The 20386-nt window shown below is 51.0% G+C and overlaps 2 protein-coding genes across 2 annotated transcripts; one reads left to right on the top strand and one right to left on the bottom strand.

The window, feature by feature from the left end:
• Window positions 1-5126: 5126 nt before the first annotated feature.
• Window positions 5127-7238, bottom strand: LOC147974319 (uncharacterized). Its single transcript, XM_087519440.1, has 5 exons — window positions 7084-7238; window positions 6641-7008; window positions 6065-6179; window positions 5691-5978; window positions 5127-5611 (listed from the first exon to the last, which is right to left on the bottom strand). The coding sequence occupies exons 1-5, from the start codon at window positions 7109-7111 to the stop codon at window positions 5127-5129; spliced, it is 1284 nt and encodes a 427-aa protein (XP_087375566.1). The 5' UTR covers window positions 7112-7238.
• Window positions 7239-11726: 4488 nt separating this feature from the next.
• Window positions 11727-13472, top strand: LOC125553350 (uncharacterized). The gene is made up of 2 exons (XM_048717146.2): window positions 11727-12724; window positions 12827-13472. The coding sequence occupies exons 1-2, from the start codon at window positions 11750-11752 to the stop codon at window positions 13208-13210; spliced, it is 1359 nt and encodes a 452-aa protein (XP_048573103.1). The 5' UTR covers window positions 11727-11749; the 3' UTR covers window positions 13211-13472.
• The last annotated feature ends 6914 nt before the right edge of the window (window positions 13473-20386 follow it).

Raw genomic sequence — 20386 nt, 5'->3', positions numbered from 1 at the left:
AGAAAGCCGAATCACTCGGCCAGATTGCTCTTATGTGATTTTCGGTGATTCAAAGAATTACCGCAAGGAAAAGTTGACATTCGAGGTTGTGGACTTCCAAAGTTCTTATCATGCCATTTTGGGCAGGCCAGCTTATGCACGCTTCATGGCTCGACCGTGTTACGTGTATCTCAAACTGAAGATGCCTGGCCCTAGAGGTGTGATCACTGTTACAGGCAACCGAAAGAAAGCATAAGAGTGTTTCCAGAAAGGCTCAAAGATCGCTGATGCTCAGATGGCAGTGGTCGAGCTACAAGAGTACCAGAAGACTGCCGATCCGAGTGAATTGCTACGAGCCAAGAAGCTTGCTTCAGAATTAGCTTTTCAGTCGTCCGGTGAAACAAAGCCAGCCCACATTCACCCGACCGACCCCAGTGCTGCCCCGACTCACATCTCAACGACGCTCGACTCCAAATAGGAAGAAGCGCTCATCCAGTTCCTCCGTGAGAACTGGGACATCTTCGCATGGAAGCCTTCTGACATGCCTGGAGTTCCCAGAGGGATGGCTGAGCACCGTCTACGAGTCGACCCAAAATTCAAGCCTGTGAAAGAACATCTTCGACGGTCCGCCGTCCAGAAGAGGAAAGCTATTGGCGAGGAGGTGGCTCGGCTCTTAGCAGCGGAGTTCATCCGAGAGATTTACCACTCCGAGTGGCTCGCCAATGTTGTCATTGTCCCCAAGAAGGACAAGTCACTTCGCATGTGCATTGATTTTAAACATATCAATCGGGCCTGCCCGAAAGATCATTTTCCTCTCCCTCGCATCGACCAAATAGTCGACTCGACCGCGGGGTGCGAGCAATTGTCTTTTCTAGACGCCTATTCTGGGTACCATCAGATCCGTCTGTATGGACCCGACGAGATCAAAACGGCTTTCATCACTCCATTCGGATGCTTCTGTTATGTCACCATGCCATTCGTCCTCAAGAATGCCGGAGCCACGTTCATGAGGATGATTCAGAAGTGTTTACTCACTCAAATCAGTCGGAATGTGGAGGCATACATGGACAATATTGTGGTTAAGTCACGGAAAGGTTCCGACCTGCGGACTGACCTTGCTGAAACCTTTGCCAACCTCAGGAGGTATGATATCAAACTCAATCCATCAAAGTGCACATTCGGAGTTCCAGGTGGAAAGTTACTCGGTTTTCTCGTTTCCGAACGGGGAATCGACGCCAATCCTGAAAAAGTTGGTACCATACTCCGGATGAAGCGTCCTGTGCGTGTGCACGATGTCCAAAAGCTTACAGACTGCTTGGCCGCTCTAAGTCGATTCATTTCTCGTCTTGCTGAAAAGGCGTTGCCTCTTTACCCACTGATGAAGAAGTCTGACAAGTTCGACTGGACTCCAGAAGCTGATGCAGCATTTGCAGAGCTCAAAACTCTGCTCTCCACCCAGCTGGTGCTTGCTGCCCCAATCAGTAAAGAGCCTCTGCTGCTTTACATTGCAGCCACAGGACAAGTTGTCAGTACAGTACTTACGGTCGAGCGGGAAGAAGAAGGAAAGGCCTTCAGAGTTTAGCGCCCAGTATATTATGTGTCTGAAGTTTTGACACCTTCAAAGCAAAGATATCCTCATTACCAGAAGCTCGTGTATGGGATTTATATGACCACGAAGAAGGTTGCACATTACTTCTCTGACCACTCCATTACAGTCGTCAGCGACGCCCCACTGTCAGAGATTCTGCATAACAGAGATGCAACTGGTCGAGTGGCCAAGTGGGCGATTGAACTCCTTCCCTTAGATATCAAGTTTGAAGCAAAGAAGGCTATCAAGTCCCAAGCAATCGCAGATTTCGTCGCCGAGTGGATTGAACAGCAACTTCCGACTCAAATTCACTCGGAGCACTGGACCATGTTCTTCGATGGATCTAAGATGCTGAATGGTTCCGGTGCTGGGGTAGTATTAGTCTCCCCCCAAGGAGATAAGCTCAGATACGTTCTTCAGATTCACTTCGATTCCTCCAATAATGAAGCAGAATATGAAGCACTGTTGTATGGGTTGCGCATGGCCATTTCACTCGGCGTCCGTTGCCTCATGGTCTATGGCGACTCGGATTTGGTGGTTAATCAAGTAATGAAGGAGTGGGACGTCAGAAGTCCGGCAATGACTAGTTATTGCAATGCAGTGAGAAAGTTAGAAAAGAAATTCGAGGGGTTAGAGCTTCATCACATCCCCCGACTAAAAAATCAGGCGGCTGACGATTTGGCAAAGATAGGCTCCAAGAGAGAAGCCATCCCCAGCAATGTGTTCCTGGAGCACATCCACTCGCCGTCAGTCCAAGAAGATCATTTTACAGAAGAAGCCCCGCAGCCGAAAAGTGCCACAGATCCAACTGAAGTCGAGATCCCTGCTGTGGTCGACCTAATCATGGAAGTCTTTGCAATCACTCCCGACTAGACGATACCGTACATCGCGTATATCCTAAGGAAAGAACTCCCGGAGGACGAGGAAGAGGCTCGACAGATCGTCCGCCGATCCAAGGCCTTCACAGTCATAAAGGGACAGTTGTATAGAGAAAGCGCGACTGGAATCGGTCAGAAGTGCATAACACCAGAAGAAGGTCAGATAATCCTTGATGATATCCACTCGGGGACCTGTGGTCACCATGCGTCTTCTCGGACCATTGTGGCTAAAGCATACCGAGCGGGATTTTACTGGCCAAGAGCAAATGAGATGGCAAAGGAGATAGTCGACAAGTGTGGAGGGTGCCAGTTCTACTCCAACATGTCACACAAGCCTGCATCAGCCCTGAAGACCATTCCACTCGTCTGGCCCTTTGCTGTTTGGGGACTGGACATGGTTGGCCCACTGAGAACAGGCAGGAGCGGTTTCACACATGTGCTCGTGGCAGTCGACAAGTTTACCAAATGGATTGAAGCTAAGCCTATCAAGAATCTTGATGCTTGCACTGCTATTAGTTTCGTCAGGGGGTTAACATTCAGATATGGAGTCCCACATAGCATCATCACTGACAATGGATCAAACATTGATTCGGACAAATTTAGAGCTTTTTGTGCCTCACAAGGCACACGAGTCGACTACGCATCGGTCGTCCATCCCCAGTCGAATGGACAAGCTGAGAGAGCAAATGGTCTGATTCTCAAAGGACTAAACCCTCGACTGATGCGTGATCTCAAGCACGCGACAGGTGCTTGGGTCGATGAGCTTCCGTCAGTTCTGTGGGGATTGAGGACCACCCCGAACCGGTCGACTGGAAGAACTCCATTCTTTCTGGTTTATGAAGCTGAAGCAGTTCTGCCGAGTGATCTTCTTCACAACGCGCCCCGAGTCGAACTTTATACCGAAGATGAAGCAGAACAAGCCCGGCAAGACGTAGTCGACCTCCTAGAAGAAGAGAGGGAGATGGCCATGATCAGGTCGACCATTTATTAGCAAGACTTGCGTCGATTCCACGCCAGAAGTGTGAAGAGTCGAGCCTTCCAAGAAGGAGATTTGGTCCTCCGAGTGGATCAACAGAAACCACACAAGCTTGCTCCTACTTGGGAAGGCCCCTTCATCATCACCAGAGTCCTCCACAATGGAGCGTATCACCTCTACAATGTTGATCGCCAGATCGACGAGCCGCGAGCTTGGAATGCGGAACTGCTCCGCCCCTTTTACACTTGAGTTCTCCCTCAGACGAGATGTAATAAGAAAACTTCTGCAGTTCATTTTTATAAAAGACAAGAGTGTTCCAATAATTGCTGTCACTTTTGTTTGCATACGAAATCCCCCAGTGGGTGACTTAGCTACGAATCCGTTTCGCCTAAGTTTGAAAAATCCTACCGAGTGGAGAGCAAACCTCCCACTCGGGGGCTTAGCTGCAGCCCAGTGCTCGCCTAAGTGTTTAAAAATCCTACCGAGTGGAGAGCAAACCTCCCACTCGGGGGCTTAGCTGCATCCCAGTGCTCGCCTAAGTGTTTAAAAATCCTACCGAGTGGCAAGCAAACCTCCCACTCAGAGGCTTAGCTGCAGCCCAGTGCTCGCCTAAGTGTTTAAAAATCCTACCGAGTGGCGAGCAAACCTCCCACTCGGGGGCTTAGTTGCAGCCCAGTGCTCGCCTAAGTGTTTAAAAATCCTACCGAGTGGAGAGAAAACCTCCCACTCGGGGGCTTAGCTGCAGCCCAGTGCTCGCCTAAGTGTTTAAAAATCCTACCGAGTGGAGAGCAAACCTCCCACTCGGGGGCTTAGCTGCAGCCCAGTGCTTGCCTAAGTGTTTAAAAATCCTACCGAGTGATAGCAAACCTCCCACTCAGGGGCTTAGCTGCAGCCCAGTGCTCGCCTAAGTGTTTAAAAATCCTACCGAGTGGCGAGCCAGACTCCCACTCGGGGGCTTAGCTGCAACCCAGTGCTCGCCTAAGTGTTTAAAAAATCCTACCGAGTGGCGAGCCAGACTCCCACTCGGGGGCTTAGCTGCAGCCCAGTGCTCGCCTAAGTGTTTAAAAATCCTACCGAGTGGCGAGCCAGACTCCCACTCGGGGGCTTAACTGGAGCCCAGTGCTCGCCTAAGTGTTTAAAAATCCTATCGAGTGGCGAGCCAGACTCCCACTTGGGGGCTTAGCTGCAGCCCAGTGCTCGCCTAAGTGTTTAAAAATCCTACCGAGTGGCGAGCAAACCTCCCACTCGGGGGCTTAGCTGCAGCCCAGTGATCGCCTAAGTGCTTAAAAATCCTACCGAGTGGCGAGCCAGACTCCCACTCGGGGGCTTAGCTGCAGCCCAGTGCTCGCCTAAGTGTTTAAAAATCCTACCGAGTAAGAGCGAACCTCTCACTCGGGGGTTTAGCTGCAGCCCAGTGCTCATCTAAGTACAGGGCACAACCCAATCCGCAAGGACGACGAGGCGCAAGTCGACTGCTACCTTCTCCTTCGGAGTTACGCCACAAATACAAGGTTATTCCGAGTGAAGATCAAGTTCCACTCGACGGATCAAACCATGAAGATATTCAACGAGAAATCAAGTTCAGATAAGGCCTAAAGGTCCCAGACCTCAGATCAAAGTACTCAAGCCCTCGGCTCGACAGAGTTTAACGGTTACAAATCCACTCGGCATTCCGAGGCAAATTTAAAGCGAAGCATAAAAGTTTTTATTCCTCAAGCGGAGGGCTGGAAGGGGCGACGAACTCGTCCAAGTCGATCCCGTCTGCAATACGGGTAGCAGCAGCGATGAAAGTCTCCATGAAGTCTTGAAAGCTGTGCTTCCTGGTATTGGAAACTTGAATGGCGGCCAGCTTCTCTTCTCGCGCCTCCTTGCAATGGACGCGGACCAGAGACAGAGCGACATCAGCACCACATCTAGCAGAAGATTTCTTCCATTCCGCCACTCGACCTGGGACCTCATTAAGTCGAGCCATCAGGGACTCGAGGTCGTTCTGAAGCGTCGTCCCAGGCCAGAGTGATGTGTCGATCCGTGACATCGCAACCTTTAGCCGGGCGAGATAGTCAACGATGCTGGTAACACGAGACTCGAGTCGGAGCACGTTCATAGCAGCCTCGTCCTTCACGAGAGAATTGGCGGGATCCAAGCCTGGCTTCACTCGACTGGTTTCCTCTTCGAAGCTCTGGCAGAACTCTGCGAACATGATTCAAGAATAAGACAGTGACCCTACTCGGGCTTGGTAACTGGAAGACAGTCGGGTCGGAGTAACTACCTTCGAGCATGACGAACAGCTTCTTGGCGATTCCACCAAGATAAGCCTCCAGATCGTTCACCTTTCCCGCCAGCTCACCCGCCTTGTCGTGCAGAACCATCTTGTCGTTCTTCAGTCGGCTGACCTCTTGATTGGCTATCTCGAGAGCAGCTTTCAGTCTGGAGTTCTCCTGCTCAAGAGTTCCGACCGAAGCCAGTTTCTCTTCTGCAAGCTTCGTTTTGCTCAAGGCCTCCTTCTGCACTTCGGCAAGATCTCGGTCCTTCTTCTTTAGAGCTTCCTCCAGTTTATCTACAGAACGTCGAGAGAGCTCAGAATCAAGAACGGGCAAGAAAGAAAAGTCACTCGTCAAGAATGAGAAACCTCGCCAGCCATACCTTTTGTTTCTTCTTGCGCCTTCTGCAGGTTCTGTTGAGCAAGCTTCAAGTCAAGGTCGAGTTGGGTCTGTTTGTTCTCCAACTCATTATAGAGAGCCACAAGTCCACAGGATTTCTGCAAAAATCAGTCGACAGAGGTCCAAGATAAGTTGCTTCCAAGTAACCAAGAGACAATGATGGCACTTCTAAGACTACATACGAATCAAAAACATTCAACAGTAGTCTCGGGGACTACACCCAGTGGGTGCACTCAGCGTGCCCCCACTGGTTTTTGCAAAAAAAAAAGAAAAAAAAAGAAAATCGACTGCCCGCAGTCGACCGGATACAGTTTCATTCGACATGGCCTGACCAGACCGAGTGAAGAAGTACAACTACTGCAACACAATATAAAGACTACAGTCGACTGCCAGCAGTCCACCGTAGTCTCGGGGACTACACCCAGTGGGTGCACTAAGCGTGCCCCCACTCGTCAAAGACTTAACAGACACACCCAGTGGGTGTACAGATTTAAAGATTTTCAGGAAAGGGATTCTTCAGACAGCATACCCTAACAGAACAAGCAGTGAATCGACTGACCTGGACGTTACTCTGAAGGGCTGAACTCGCGTCATAAGCTGCTTGGCTAGCTTCTCGAACCACCTTGACCTGCTCCATCATGATCCCTGCCTGGCGTACAGCTTCCTTAGCTGCATCCACTTGGTCCTCAGGGACGTGGTGTGTGGCGAAGACCGAAGGCGGATCCGCAGTCGACGTCGAGGGCCGCACACTCGTCAGAGGAATGGCGAAAGTCACAGAAGCCCGAGTGGTTTCGCCACCGTCTCGAGCTACGGCCTCAGGCGCCGGAGTGGATTGTGGAGTCTCGCCAGCCGACGCTCTCTTGTTCCGCCTGACTCTTGATGGCACTTCGTCGTCGTCGTCAGGGAGGTTAATGACATGAGAAGGAGCTACGAGAAAAATTCAGTCGACCGGAGTTATGAGAAATCATCAGTCGATTCAAGACAGAACATCAGTAATCGTACCAGGGTTGGAGGTAACAGCATCCTCCATCTCTTGATCGTCGTCCTTGGCGGAGAGCTCAGAAGTAGCAGCACTGCAAATCTCGAAAGTCAGTCAGTTGGCTCAATGAATCGACCAAGGATCTGTCCACGGTCGACAAAGGAAAACAAGTTTTATTATTACCCAGAAATGGTGGGGACAGTCATCTTCATCTTGGGCAGAGCCTTGGGCGGCTTGGACGACGTCGCGCATGGGTGCTTGGGAGCCTTTTCGGTCGGCGTAGGAGAAGAGGTCCGAGGGCGTTTCGACGACTGCCCAACAGGAGCAGTCGACTTACCACGTTCCCGCGCTGGATCGTGTGTAAGCTTGGATCGCCTCTCCGAGCGGGGAGGTTCAACCTCCTCCTCCTCCTCTTCGCTGGAGTCGACGTTGTCGTCTCCCTCTCCTTCGCCATCAGATTCCCACTCGCCTTGTTCGTCTCCACTCTCACCTCCGCTCGCCTCCCCTTCCTCAGTTGGCTCCTGTGCCCCGTTGGGTGTCGAGTACATCTCAGTAGTTGCCTGGAAAACAACAGACAAGACAAAAGTCAATCGACCAATTCAAAGAAGACCAATGGAGAAAATAAGATCTCAGTCAGGAGCATAAAGTCAGACCTGGTCCACTTCGTATGTGTTGTCGAGTGGAGGAACCCTCCTGGCTCCTCGGGGGTTGTCTTTGTTTCCTGTGATGCTCGACAGCCACCCCTCCAACATCTTGTCAGTAACCTCCACCGGGTGGATCCGAGTGGTGTCTTCGAGACCCGAGTACATCCACTTCAGGTGGTCACGAGCCTGGAGCGGTTGGATGCGCCTCCGAAGGAAGACCTCCAGCAAGTCCATGCCAGTCACGCCCTCGCGGACAAGCTGAACCACTCGACCAACCAGCACTTTGACTTGGGCCTTTTCTTCCGGCGTCACTTTCAGAGGAGCAGGTTTTTGAGCTCGGTTAAGAGAGAAAGGGGGGAGCCCAGTCGACTGTCCTGGGGTCGCCTGGTCTTTACAGTAAAACCAGGTCGCCTGCCAACCACGGACCGACTCTGGGAAAGTGATAGATGGAAAAGAGCTTTTTCCCCTCATCTGGATCGCTAGGCCCCCGCACAGCTGGATCACCTGCGTCCTTTCGTCACTCGACTTGGCCCTCTTGACCGATTGGGAACGGCAAGTGAAGATGTGCTTAAAGAGTCCCCAATGGGGGCGGCAACCCAAGAAACCCTCACACAAGGAAATGAAAGCAGCAAGATACACGATAGAATTGGGAGTGAAGTGGTGGAGCTGCGCTCCGAAGAAGTTCAGAAAGCTCCGGAAAAAAGGATGAGGAGGTAGAGAAAACCCGCGATCGATATGGGTGGCGAGGAGGACACACTCACCATCACGAGGTTGGGGCTCGACTTCTCTCCCCGGGAGACGCGCAGCTTTGTGAGGAATGACTCCTCCCTCAACCATATCATCAAGATCTTCCTGCCGAATCACCGACGGCATCCAGTCGCCCTGGATCCAGCCTCTGGGCAGAGCAGTCCTTGAGGAAGATCCGCCGCGAGCGGACCTCTTCCCTTTGCCCTGTGCCACCACCTTCTTCGCGCGCTCCAGAGCGGACGTCTTGTCCTTCACCATCGTCGTCGGCAAATCTCGAACGGGCCTGCGGCGCTAGGGTGAGAGCGGGGGTGGCGGAGGACCTTGCGAAGGGAGAAAGAAAGGAGAGAGCACACTGTTTGGAAACCCCGAGCCGGCGGCTTATAAGAGGCCGCTTCCGAGTGGCTGACTGGTAGGCCCAGGCTATCCCCTCAAATCCCGCAGCAGACGCACGCGCAGTACGTGGCGAAAAAGGTGGCACGGAAATCGAGGAGCTTCTGCCTTATCACATCCGATTACTGCGGCCGCACCCGTCCCGCGCACTTCCCGAAATTCAAACCCCGCGAAATCCGTGGGTTGCAGAACAATTCGTCAGACAGAAGATCCCTTTCACACCATCGTTCGGAGCTTCACAAGCAAGGTAATTCACTCGACGAAAGGCCTGGAATGGATCAAGGCGACTGAAAGAGGTTGATGACGTCATCCGTGACGATTGATCCAAAACGAGGCACTCATGTAGCCTAAAGAATCAGTCGGAAAGATCCCCAACTCTTTCCCCGCTCTAGCCTCGATCCATTCGGGGGCTAATGATGAAGCTATGCACCTAGGGTAGGGGCACAGACCTGTCCTAAGAGCCCTGCCCAAGGACGTCTTTAGAAGAAGTCATCTTTCAATCGACTTGAAGGTACCCACTCGACGGGTTCAAGACACTCGACCACGAAGCCAACCACTCGACTGCCAGGAGATCTAAAGTCACTCCACAGGCAAACGGTCGGTCATTAAATAGTCTTTATGGTCATCATAGCACTTTATTAAGGGCGTTACCAGTAACGCCAAACCTTAATGTACCTTAAAACCCTGCATTACTGAGGATATGAGAGGGCTGGCGAACTCTATATAAGCCACCCCCTCCTCAGTAGCAAGGGTTCGCACCCCTGTAATTCATACACGCATAATCCAGTCGACCGCCTCCGGGCTCCGAGACATAGGGCTATTACTTCTTCCGAGAAGGGCCTGAACTCGTAAACCTTGCGTGCTTACAACTTCCCCACAGCTAAGATCTTGCCTCTCCATACTTACCCCCCTACATCACTGTCAGAGCTAGAACCACGACAATATGCGCTCGCTTTGTTATCTGCAAAAATATGTAGGACTCATTGCCCTTGCGCCGTGAGGAAGTTCAACTTACAGCGCAGATCCAGATTCTGCCTCCCTAAGCAATGCAAGTATCTTCTTAAACACGTACTACAATTATCTGAAACAAAGATCACATGCTTGCGCTAGCTGATGACAAAATATATGCTTGCTAGACGCTTAACCAGTGCTAGCACAAACTACAAAACATGCAAAGTCGGGGAGATCGATGAGCAAGTTAAGGATTCGAGATATATAGCGTAATTAGTACTAGCACAATCCAGAATTACGCAAAAGGATTGGTCGTATATCCATTCATTCTGGATGTACTATTCCCTCCGTCTCAAAATAAATGTTTCAAACTTAGTACAACTTTATACTAAAGGTTTAGTATAAAGTTGAGATACTTATTTCGGGACGGATGTACTACTTAACTAACCTTAAAATCAATCAATACTATGATTGACTAGACTAGAGTAGAGTACATTGTTTACTTCCCACACAACGCTTTACCTCACAGCACGCAAGAGGAGTTTACTTACCACCAGTTGGTCGATCTGCATGCAGCAAGCAGCATTGCCACCACAAAACTCATGCGTGTGTAGTTTATCCAGCTCAAGTCAACCCCTACTCCTCTGGGCTAGCTAGAATCCAAGGATCGCTTTGCTTTGCTTGCCATTCAAGCCCGGTCGATTTCCTTCCTGTCGACGAAGGGCAGCACTGGTAGCATTATGTATGTATCTATTGGAGCACTCTGAATTGTAAAAACGGTTACACTTTGCTTTGCTGCTACTCCGTCCGTAGCTGCTAGGTCTGACCAAGTCTCTCTCTATTTCGCTTTGCTGCTACTCCGGGGTGTTCATCCTTTTTACCAGTCAAACACCCTGCCCAGCTGGCCTTGATGTTCTTGGGTTCAAGTAGCTTTATTTTGTTGGTGTAAGTTGACTCTGTACTTAATTTAGCTAGTTCGGTAATAATTGAAGTAACAAGTTGTAAGTTGTAAGACAGAATAGTGAGGCAGTTTGAAAGTGTTTCCAAATAAGTGCCACTTCTATGCCATATCTTAACACATTAGCTAGGTTAAATTGACGATCAAATCTTAACACATTAAAGAAAAGTGAATCTGGATGTAAAAGAATTTGTTACTCTCAAGTGCATAATACCTCAAGTGAGATGAGTACATGCATGGCCACACAATTTTTCCTCCTAAAATGATGATAGCCCGTGGTTTATACTCCCTCCGTTCCTGAATATAAGTCTTTAAAGAGATTTCACTATAAACTATATACGGAGCAAAATGAGTGAACTTATACTCTAAAAGGCGTCTATATACATCCAAAATGTAGTCTCTATACATAGTGGAATCTCTAAAATGACTTATATTTAGGAACGAAGGGAGTAATTGGCATGATATTTCCACTGACAGCATAGTTATGTGCAGTGTACTTGTTAACTTGTCAACCAACCATTTCTTTTTCGATGAACACCCATTTAATTCATTTTTCAGAGAAACCACATCGGGGATGCAATGTCCGTGGGTACACAAAAACCATACTCGAAACAAGAAAGATCTTTAACTTGACAAGGTGTGTCCATGAGCCCTTTCAATAGTTGGGAGGGTATGGTTTAGTTGCTTGATCTAGGATCTGATTTTAGATACATACATATTTTCTTCACATTATGACTACCTCTTACAGTATATGCCAATATAAATTACGCAGTATCTAAAAGAGGTATTGTGAAGCTAGAAGTAACACGTACTCCACTAAATCCCTTTGGCCTGTGGCAACATCAAAATTTCAGTTTCAGTAGAATACACTTACAGGATAGCACTATCCAGAGAGGTCAATGTGTGATTTACCCAGTACAGACCCCCTTAAATGCATGCCCGTTGCTCGCATGCATGGGCACTCTGCTCATCACTACTTAACCTAGCTAGGCATCGCTAATGGGGGATCTCATAGACAAACACCAATCCACCATGAAGTCCTCCAGCACCAGCCCAAGCCGTCTCACGAGGAAGGTGCTCTACCTCACCCCTCCCGTCCTGCTCACCGTCTTCTTCTACCTCCACCTGGAGACCCTCACCCTCTTCTTCACCGTACAATGCGCCAGCAGGCTCGGCAATGGCGTCGACGACCGCCTCCGTGCATCGGCCACCTTCCTCCCGCTCAAGGACACCCGTGAGGGCGCCGACACATGGTTCATCAGCACCCTGAATGACACCTCCGAGCCTCCAGGCGAGGCGAGGAACCTTCAGTTTCCGTCCACGGCCTCCGCGGGCCGCCTCCTCTGCTTAGCCGCCCCCTCGCGCCGCGACGGCACCAAGAACGCCTATGCGCTGGCGTGGCCGGGCGCGCTACCCCGCGGCGCGGAGCTCCGGCCGGGCCTTGCTCTCCTGTCCGAGACCTTCTACGACCACTCCAACCTGTGGCACGGGCTCACGTCGCTGGTGCCGTTGGTGTCGTGGCATGCGAGGCGCGGGTGCGGTCCCGCTCCCGCGAGGTGGGCCTTCTTCCACCATGGCGAGGTCAGGTCGGGGATGAGCGGGTGGCTGATGTTGCTGGCCGAGGCGGCTACCGGTGCGCCGGTGGCTGTGGAGGAGTTTGGTGCTGCCCCGGTGTGCTTCGAGGAGGCCGTGGTCTTCAGGAGAAACTTGGCCGGTATGAGCACGGAGAGGCTCCTGGAGGCGTTCGACTTCATCCGGTGCAAGGCCAGGGCCAAGTGTGGTGTCGCCGACGCGTCCGGTGCCGGCAACGAAACTACAAACCTACGCGTCACCATTCTCTTCCGCACGGGCGGCCGGTCCTTCAAGGATGAGGCGGGCGTCGAGCGGGTGTTCCAGAAGGAGTGCACGCATGTGGCCGGGGCAAGCTGTGTGCTGACCGTAGCGCATTCCGACAACCTGTCCTTCTGCGATCAGGTACCTAATTTTACTGACTCAAACATCACATATACAGACGCATAGGTTTTATCGCATGTATGGTTTTCTGATTTTTTTTTCTTAATTTGGTATGGTGAGAAGGTGAGGTTGCTCAGCAGGACGGATGTGTTCATCTCGGCGCACGGGGCGCAGATGACGAACCTGGTTTTCATGGACCGGAACAGCAGCATCATGGAGTTCTATCCGATGGGGTGGAGGCAGCGGGCGGCGGGCGGACAGTTTGTGTTCCGGTGGATGGCGAGCCGCGCCGGGATGCGGCACGAGGGCTCGTGGTGGGACCCCGCCGGCGACCCGTGCCCCGACGGCAACCCGGACATTTTCAGCTGCTACAAGAACCGGCGGATCGGGATGGACGAGGCCGCCTTCTCCGAGTTTGCCACCAAGGTCTTCACCGCTAACAAGGAGCGTAAGTTGGTGAAGGCGCGACGAGGGCAAGAAGCGGGAACTAATTGCCAATGCAGCTAGCCCGCCCTCCCTCTAATCTTGTGGTAGTTAAGAACAAGAAGAGTGGAAATAACTAAATGTGCGCAGCTACTGAGACAGCCAGCCAGCCACAAATTAAAATCAGCGACGTCAAAACGTATGATGAATTTGTTAGGTTAATTAAAGGAGAAATTAACCAGGCACATGGATGATACTCCGAACACATAAAAAGCTCAAGCAATTGTGATGAGCTTGGTTATGTAAATCCTTCAGATGTATGGCATATTCATCCATCGATGGCCCATATCCGGGTTGAATCACTGAAGCTACGTACATGCCTGAATTGCTACATGAAGATGTCCATCCATCCACCGACGGGTTAAGATGTCGATCACGATAACTAATTTCTTTATAGCTACCATTCGGTTAGTGCAAATCACGCTGTTTATCCCTTGTTTGTTCTTGTTGAAGATCAATGTACCGACCGAAACCGTAACCTTCTCTGCTAATGCCATAATGTTAGAAATTTGTTTTAATTGGGCCTCGAACTGAACAGAATGTGAATCCCCCATTTTCTATGAATCCCAGCTAATCCCCAATCTTCGGAACCCAATGGGGTGGAGGCAGTGAGCGGCGGGCGGGCAGTTCGTGTTCCGGTGGATGGCGAGCCGCGCGGGGATGCGGCACGAGGCTCATGGTGGGACCCCGCTGGCGACCCTTGCCCTGATGGTAACCCAGACATTTTCAGTTGCTACAAGAACCGGCCGATCGGTATGGACAAGGCCACCCTCTCTTGAGTTTACTGCCAAGGTCTTCAGCGCTAACATGGAGCGCAAGTCGGCAAAGGCATGGCGAGGGCAAGAAGAGGGAACTAATTGCCTGTGCAGCTAGCCCGCCCTCCCTCTATTTTTGTGGTCACTAAGAACAGGCAGAGTGGAAATAACTAAATGTGCGCACAGCTAGCCAGCCACAAATTAACATGAACGGCGACAAGACGTATAATGATTTTGCTAGTAAGATATCGAGTCTCGTTGATTAAAGAAGAAATTAACCAGGCATGGATGATACTCCAATGCAGAAAAAGCTCAAGCAATTGCGATGAGCTTCATTCTCTAAATCCTTCAGATGTAGGGCATATTCATCCACTAATGGTCCATATCTAGGCTAAATCAGCGTGCATGCCTAAATTAATGTATAAAGAATTTCATCCATCCATCGACGGGATTAACATACAAACGGTGTCTGCACTCTGCAGGCATATCTTTCAGATGCTCTAGACACTACCGGACTCGCGGCCTATGCCGACGGTCCAGGGCCGTCGGCATAGGTCCTTTCCCGTCGGCATAGCCCCGTCGGCGTAGTCTTGTCAGACCGTCGGCATAGTATAGCCGGCATAGGGGCCTATGCCGACGGCCAAGCGTCAGCCGTCGGCATAGTTTAGCCATCGGCAGTGTTTTTCGCCTGACGGCAACGGACGGCGCCGTCAAAAGCGCTGACGATTCACCTATGCCGACGACAAAGCCGTCGGCATACATCTGCCACATGGCATTCCGTTGTGCCTCCTGGTGGCAGGGCTATGCCTATGGCAAAGCTGTAGGCATAGATGAAATCTATGCCGACGGCTTTGTCGTAGGCATAGCCGTGCCACGTGTCATCCCCTGGTGCCTCCTGGTGGCAGGGCTATGCCTACAGCAAAGCCGTCAGCATAGATGTGGCAAGCCCTGGCTCATCTATGGCCGTAGGCATAGTTTTTTCCCCTGTTTTCTCTTTTTCAATTCATTTGACATCATTTCAAAGCAGAATAATATGAGATTATGCAGAAATATGACAGTTCATCATCTAAACATAATCAAGTTCATCATCATCATTTAAACATAGTCAAGTTCATCATCTAAAGATCATCACCGGTGAAAGTTCATGAACATAAAAGTAGTGCAAGACATGAAACATTCATGAACATAAAAGTATGGCATGACGGCTTCATGCACGGGTATCATCATCAACATCAAGCAAGACCACCTCCGCCAAAACCACCACCGCCAAGACCACCACCGCCAAGACCACCTCCGCCAAAACCACCACCATCAAGACCACCACCGCCAAGACCACGTCCGCCAAAACCGCCACCGCGACCACCATCACTCTGCCAGATCGGAGTGACTGGGGTCGACGGAGCAGGAGTCGAGCCACCGGTCCCCTACATGTTTGAGAGAAGATTATAACGGTAAATATGATATGATAGTGTTGAATGAACGAGAACTAGTTTGTCAGTAGTTAGGCAAATGTACTAACCGTACTATCACTGCCTAGTGCCACCCATTCATCGAACGTGGGCACGTGTCGGGGTCAACCTCCCCTCGACCACCCTCCTCGGCCTCCTCCTCCTCGCCCTCCTCCTCCTCGCCATCACGAACATACTCCTCCTCCTCAGACTCAGAAGGTGCCTCAGTATAGGAGGGCATCAAAGAAGACCCTCCTATTTCGGACACGGCCCGAAGTTTTTTGCCACGGCTGCCTCTCCCCCCACCTCCTCCTCCTCTAGGGGCTCTCCCCCCACCCCCTCATCCTCTAGGGTCTCCTCCCCCGACCCCTCCACCTCCCTGTGAGGTGTCATCCTCGCGTAGTCGGGAGGGAACTCGTCCACTCCGAGTAAGTTCTTTGAATTTACTGAGGAAACTGGCGCCGCTGGACTTGCCCATGATTAGCAAACCTGTATTGAGAAGAGGATAAACAATTAGTAAGGATATCAAATAAACAAGCATACAGGAAAAACATTAATAACAGAAGAGCACATTGTGCACTTAACATAGTAAAACTACACAAATATCCATTCATCTAACATCTATCTATCTCACATTGTGCACTTCATTTTTTTTCACATTTATACTCTCTTCCATTTCATTCATCTATCAAAAGTGCATGTATATCAAAAGTGCTCATGATGGACCTACCCCCTGTTTTGACTTAAAGATGCCTATAATAATCTCTGAAACTACAATTAAGATGCCTACGTATTAACCAAAGATGCCTACAAACAAAAATGTCAGAAATTCTACAATTGAAAAGATGCCTACAATAATGTCTAAAAGTACAATTAAGATGCCTACGTATCACCCAAAAATGCCTAAATTTTTTTCTGAAAATCTGCAGTTGAAAAGGTGCCTGCATATATCCAAAAATGCCTACAATAATGTCTGGAACTACAATAGTTCCTTGGAGATAAACTGAGGCTGCTAGGTATGAAAAGGCCAGCCCTACACTTACACATGCTCATTTACTCTCAGAGAGAAGTGGCTATGCTCAAGTACCGCACTTTGCTAAATCTGCACATCTACTGAATTAAAAAATAGATTAAAAAATAGAAAAACCAGAGCAACCCTACTATTGCATGATTTCATCTAAGAAACCTTCGCTAAATCTGTACGACAACAGATATCTGAAGCAAAAAGGTAGGAACAAATCCCAGCAGAGATAATAGAGCAAACTTTTGACTGAACTTAACTGACTTTTTAGCAGCACTAAGAATAGCATGAGGGGATTTGCAGAAAAATACAGACTTGTACTACCACATATTGTAGAGATATCATTTGTAACTCCCGCTTATAGTAACAGATCAAAAAGCTAGAAGAACACATCGTATTGCCTGGAAAAACATATTCTATTGCCTAGAAGATGGCAGGTGCTCTCTTTGTTTTTCTTCAGTTGATATAAAATGTAGGCAAGCACAGCGGACATAATTAGGAAAAATAGAAAAACATGCACCCCACACTTGACCTAATTTCATACACAGCCTGATTTGTATCTGCTGTTGTTGTTTGCCAGCATGAAACACACTCTAAAAACAGCCTATAAATCCACTATTATTGCCTAGTTTTAAATCTTCTATTGCCTAAAAGTAAAAACACTGCATACTATTGCCTACATCCCTGGGATCTGATGGGATGGTGACATGAATTGTTGCCTACCACCCCAAAATCCAAGCAACTATGAGCTGCTGCACTTCCTCCCTCTCAATGACTGTGTGCTGCTGCACCTCTAATCCGTCCCTAATCCAAAATGGTGGGGTGAGGATTTGTGCGTGGGAGACATATCTAAGACCTCTAGCTGTTGATTGTCTGTCGGAATTTGAGTTTTGCTCTGAAAATTTCTCGATTTCAGCAGCCCTCGCCCCTCTGTATTTCCAGATATCTGAGAATTTGGCCTAAATGAGTGCGCATTCGACAATATTGCCTGCTAAACGCATATTGACTGCACAAAAACAAGATCCTAATTATGTTGCCTACTGAAAAAACAAGTGGTGGGTTCTAGTTATATGATCACAGATATTGCATCATTTTTCTTACTGAAGGCGCATATATATGCTGAACAAAAAGCTACTATGAATGCAGATAGGTTACAGTATTGCCTGCTGAAAACGCAGATATTGACATGCTAAGATAAAAGCTATATGAACACATATATCACACATAATTTGCCTACTGGACACACATATGATGAAAATATAATGCAGTATTTTTGCCTCTTATCTCTCTGTGTGTTGCCTACCAAAACAAAGACTCCTCTGTAAATTGTTGCCTACAACCTGAAACATTTATAGTGTGTATTTCCTAAGCTCATGCATCCATCAAACCCATCGTGAAACTCTAATCCTTTTCTCCCTTAAATAGCAAATCTCAAACCCATGCTCCAGTAGAGATTTTTCCCCGTGGATGCAAAAATTGGTGCGCGCAGACAGCAACTCGATGGCCAAAGCGCTAGAAAACTCACCTCTGTTCGCGCACTTAGCAGAGAGCCTCGTCCCCCGTCGGCCGCCGCCACGCCCAACTCCCTCTTCTCCCTGGTTGCGCGCGCGGGCAACTCACCACACCCACCACCCCCCCCTACTGGAGCCATGGGCTGGTCGAGCCGGCGTCCACGCAGGGCGGGCCGGGGTCGAGGAGGGAGGGGCGGGGCGGCTGGAGCGAGGGCGGCGCCGGCTGGAGCGAGGGCGGCGCCGGCTAGAGCGAGGGCGGCGAGTGGGCGGCGGCAGGGGGCGGGGGCGAGTGCGGCGGCGGCGACAAGGGGCGGGGAGTCGGCGGCGAAGGCAAGCAGTTCACGGGGTCGCGGCGGGGAGCTGGGAGAGAATGAGTGGAGCAGACGCTACGCGAGGGGATAAGGCAGTCTATGCCGACGGCTGCCGTCGGCATAGACGCCACGTCACCGATCCGCGTGACACGTCCCCTATGGCCGCAGCTATGCCGACGGCTTTGCCGTCGGCATAGTTATATTTTTCGTTTTTTTAATGTTTTTAATAGTTTATATTTTTCCTTCTTTATGTTTTTTTATGTTTTCTATTTCATATAGATTTTAATGTTTTTTATAGTTATATTTTTCCTTTTTTATGTTTTTATGTATTACTATTTCATATAGATTTTTAATGTTTTTTAACCGCTCGGCCCTCTCCTTTCCCGGAACCACACAGAGGGGAGGGGAGGGGAGGCGCCGAACTCGAGCAGCTTCGTCCGCCGAGGCCGTGGCCTGGTCGCGGGTCTGGGAGCGCATGGCCGCCGCCTCGCGTGCTCGATCTGGAGCTTATTAGGTCAGCTGAGTGAAGGGGGAGGGGGGTCGTCAACGGTGGGGGTGGGGGCGGCGGCGGATCCAACTCCGTCGGAGGGAGATGGTCCACGCGGGGACACCTGGGAGCAACATCCGGGCCAAACCCACAGCTACATCACCTCCGTGTAGACCCGACGTGTCCGTTTCCCCCCTCCACGTGCCGCCGGCGGAGGCGGCCGTGAGGGGGGCCACACCCCGGAGACGCGTGTCGCCTCTTCGGACATGCCACAACACCACCCCACATGTACGAGGAGCTGGTGCGACGCTCCGGTGGCATTGCTACCCCCAGGGCCCCCGTCCCGCCTAACCCTGGAGCGGTTGACCATGAGATCTAGCCCTTTGACTTCCCACGGGTGGGCTTTGACCAGTGGACCTCTCCACCCGGTTGTGTCAGGTCAGCACAGAGGGACACCTGGGAGCAACATCCGGGCCAAACCCACAGCTACATCCCCTCTGTGTAGATCCGACACGTCCGTTTCCCCCCTCCAGGTGCCGGTGGCGGCGTCGTCCGTCAGCTGGGAGGCCACGCCCCGGAGACGCGTGTCGGGCGTTTGCAACCGCCACAACACCTTCAGACTTGTGAGAAGCCATGTACGCAAGATTGGCGGCATGCTAGCCCACGGAGGCCGTCGGCCACAGTCGTAGACATGCGAAGGGCAATCCGCGTAGAGGGAAGTGTTCAGATACCTCTCCATCACCAAAAATTATGAAAAATTACCATCGTTCCTATAGCACCTGTGCCCACGTCATGTGAAAAAGTCATGATTTTATCGCGATCCGAGTATTTAATAATATTCACGCCGCACCGTTACCGTAGAACGTCTACTACTGTGTCATCACCGTCTGTGAGGAGGGCCACACCCCGGAGACGCATGCCGCCTCTTCGGACATGCCACAACACCACCCCGGATGTATGAGGGGCCGGTGCGACGCTCCGGTGGCATTGCTACCATCCGGGCCCCGTCCTGCCTAACCCTGGAGCGGTTGACCACGAGATCTAGCCCTTTGACTTCCCACGGGCGGGCTTTGACCAGTGGACCTCTCCACCCGGTTGTGTCAGGTCAGCACAGAGGGACACCTGGGAGCAACATCCAGGCCAAACCCACAGCTACATCCCCTCCGTGTAGACCCGATGCGTCTGTTTCCCCACACCAGGTGCCGGCGGCGGCGCCGTTTGTGAGCTGGGAGGCCACGCCCCGGAGACGCGTGCCGCCTCTTCGGACATGCCACAACACCACCCCGCATGTATGAGGGGCCGATGCGACGCTCCGGTGGCATTGCTACCCCCAGGGCCCCCGCCCCGCCTAACCCTGGAGCGGTTGACCACGAGATCTAGCCCTTTGACTTCCCACGGGCAGGCTTTGACCAGTGGACCTCTCCACCCGGTTGTGTCAGGTCATCATAGAGGGACACCTGAGAGCAACATCCGGGCCAAACCCGTAGCTACATCCCCTTCGTGTAGACCCGACGCGTCTGTTTCCCACCTCCAGGTGCCGGCAGCGGCGCCGTCCGTGAGCTGGGAGGCCACGCCCCGGAGACGCGTGCCGCCTCTTCGGACATGCCACAACACCACCCCGCATGTATGAGGGGTCGGTGCGACGCTCCGGTGGCATTGCTACCCCC

Source organism: Triticum urartu, chromosome 4A, assembly GCF_056163025.1.
Source record: "Triticum urartu cultivar PI428250 chromosome 4A, HENAU_Tu73, whole genome shotgun sequence".
Lineage (NCBI taxonomy): Eukaryota > Viridiplantae > Streptophyta > Magnoliopsida > Poales > Poaceae > Triticum > Triticum urartu.
This window is presented reverse-complemented; position numbering and strand designations above follow the sequence as displayed.

What these genes read in the sequence shown, in the direction of transcription:
- LOC147974319 (XM_087519440.1), bottom strand. Translation starts at nt 7,111, where the DNA reads ATGGAGGATGCTGTTACCTCCAACCCTG. An exon ending in TGCTGTTACCTCCAACCCTG is followed by an intron (nt 7,009 to 7,083) that starts GTACGATTACTG and finishes TTTTTCTCGTAG; the next exon opens with CTCCTTCTCATGTCATTAAC. An exon ending in GCTGTTCGTCATGCTCGAAG is followed by an intron (nt 5,612 to 5,690) that starts GTAGTTACTCCG and finishes TCATGTTCGCAG; the next exon opens with AGTTCTGCCAGAGCTTCGAA.
- LOC125553350 (XM_048717146.2), top strand. Translation starts at nt 11,750, where the DNA reads ATGGGGGATCTCATAGACAAACACCAATCCACCATGAAGTCCTCCAGC. An exon ending in ACCTGTCCTTCTGCGATCAG is followed by an intron (nt 12,725 to 12,826) that starts GTACCTAATTTT and finishes TATGGTGAGAAG; the next exon opens with GTGAGGTTGCTCAGCAGGAC.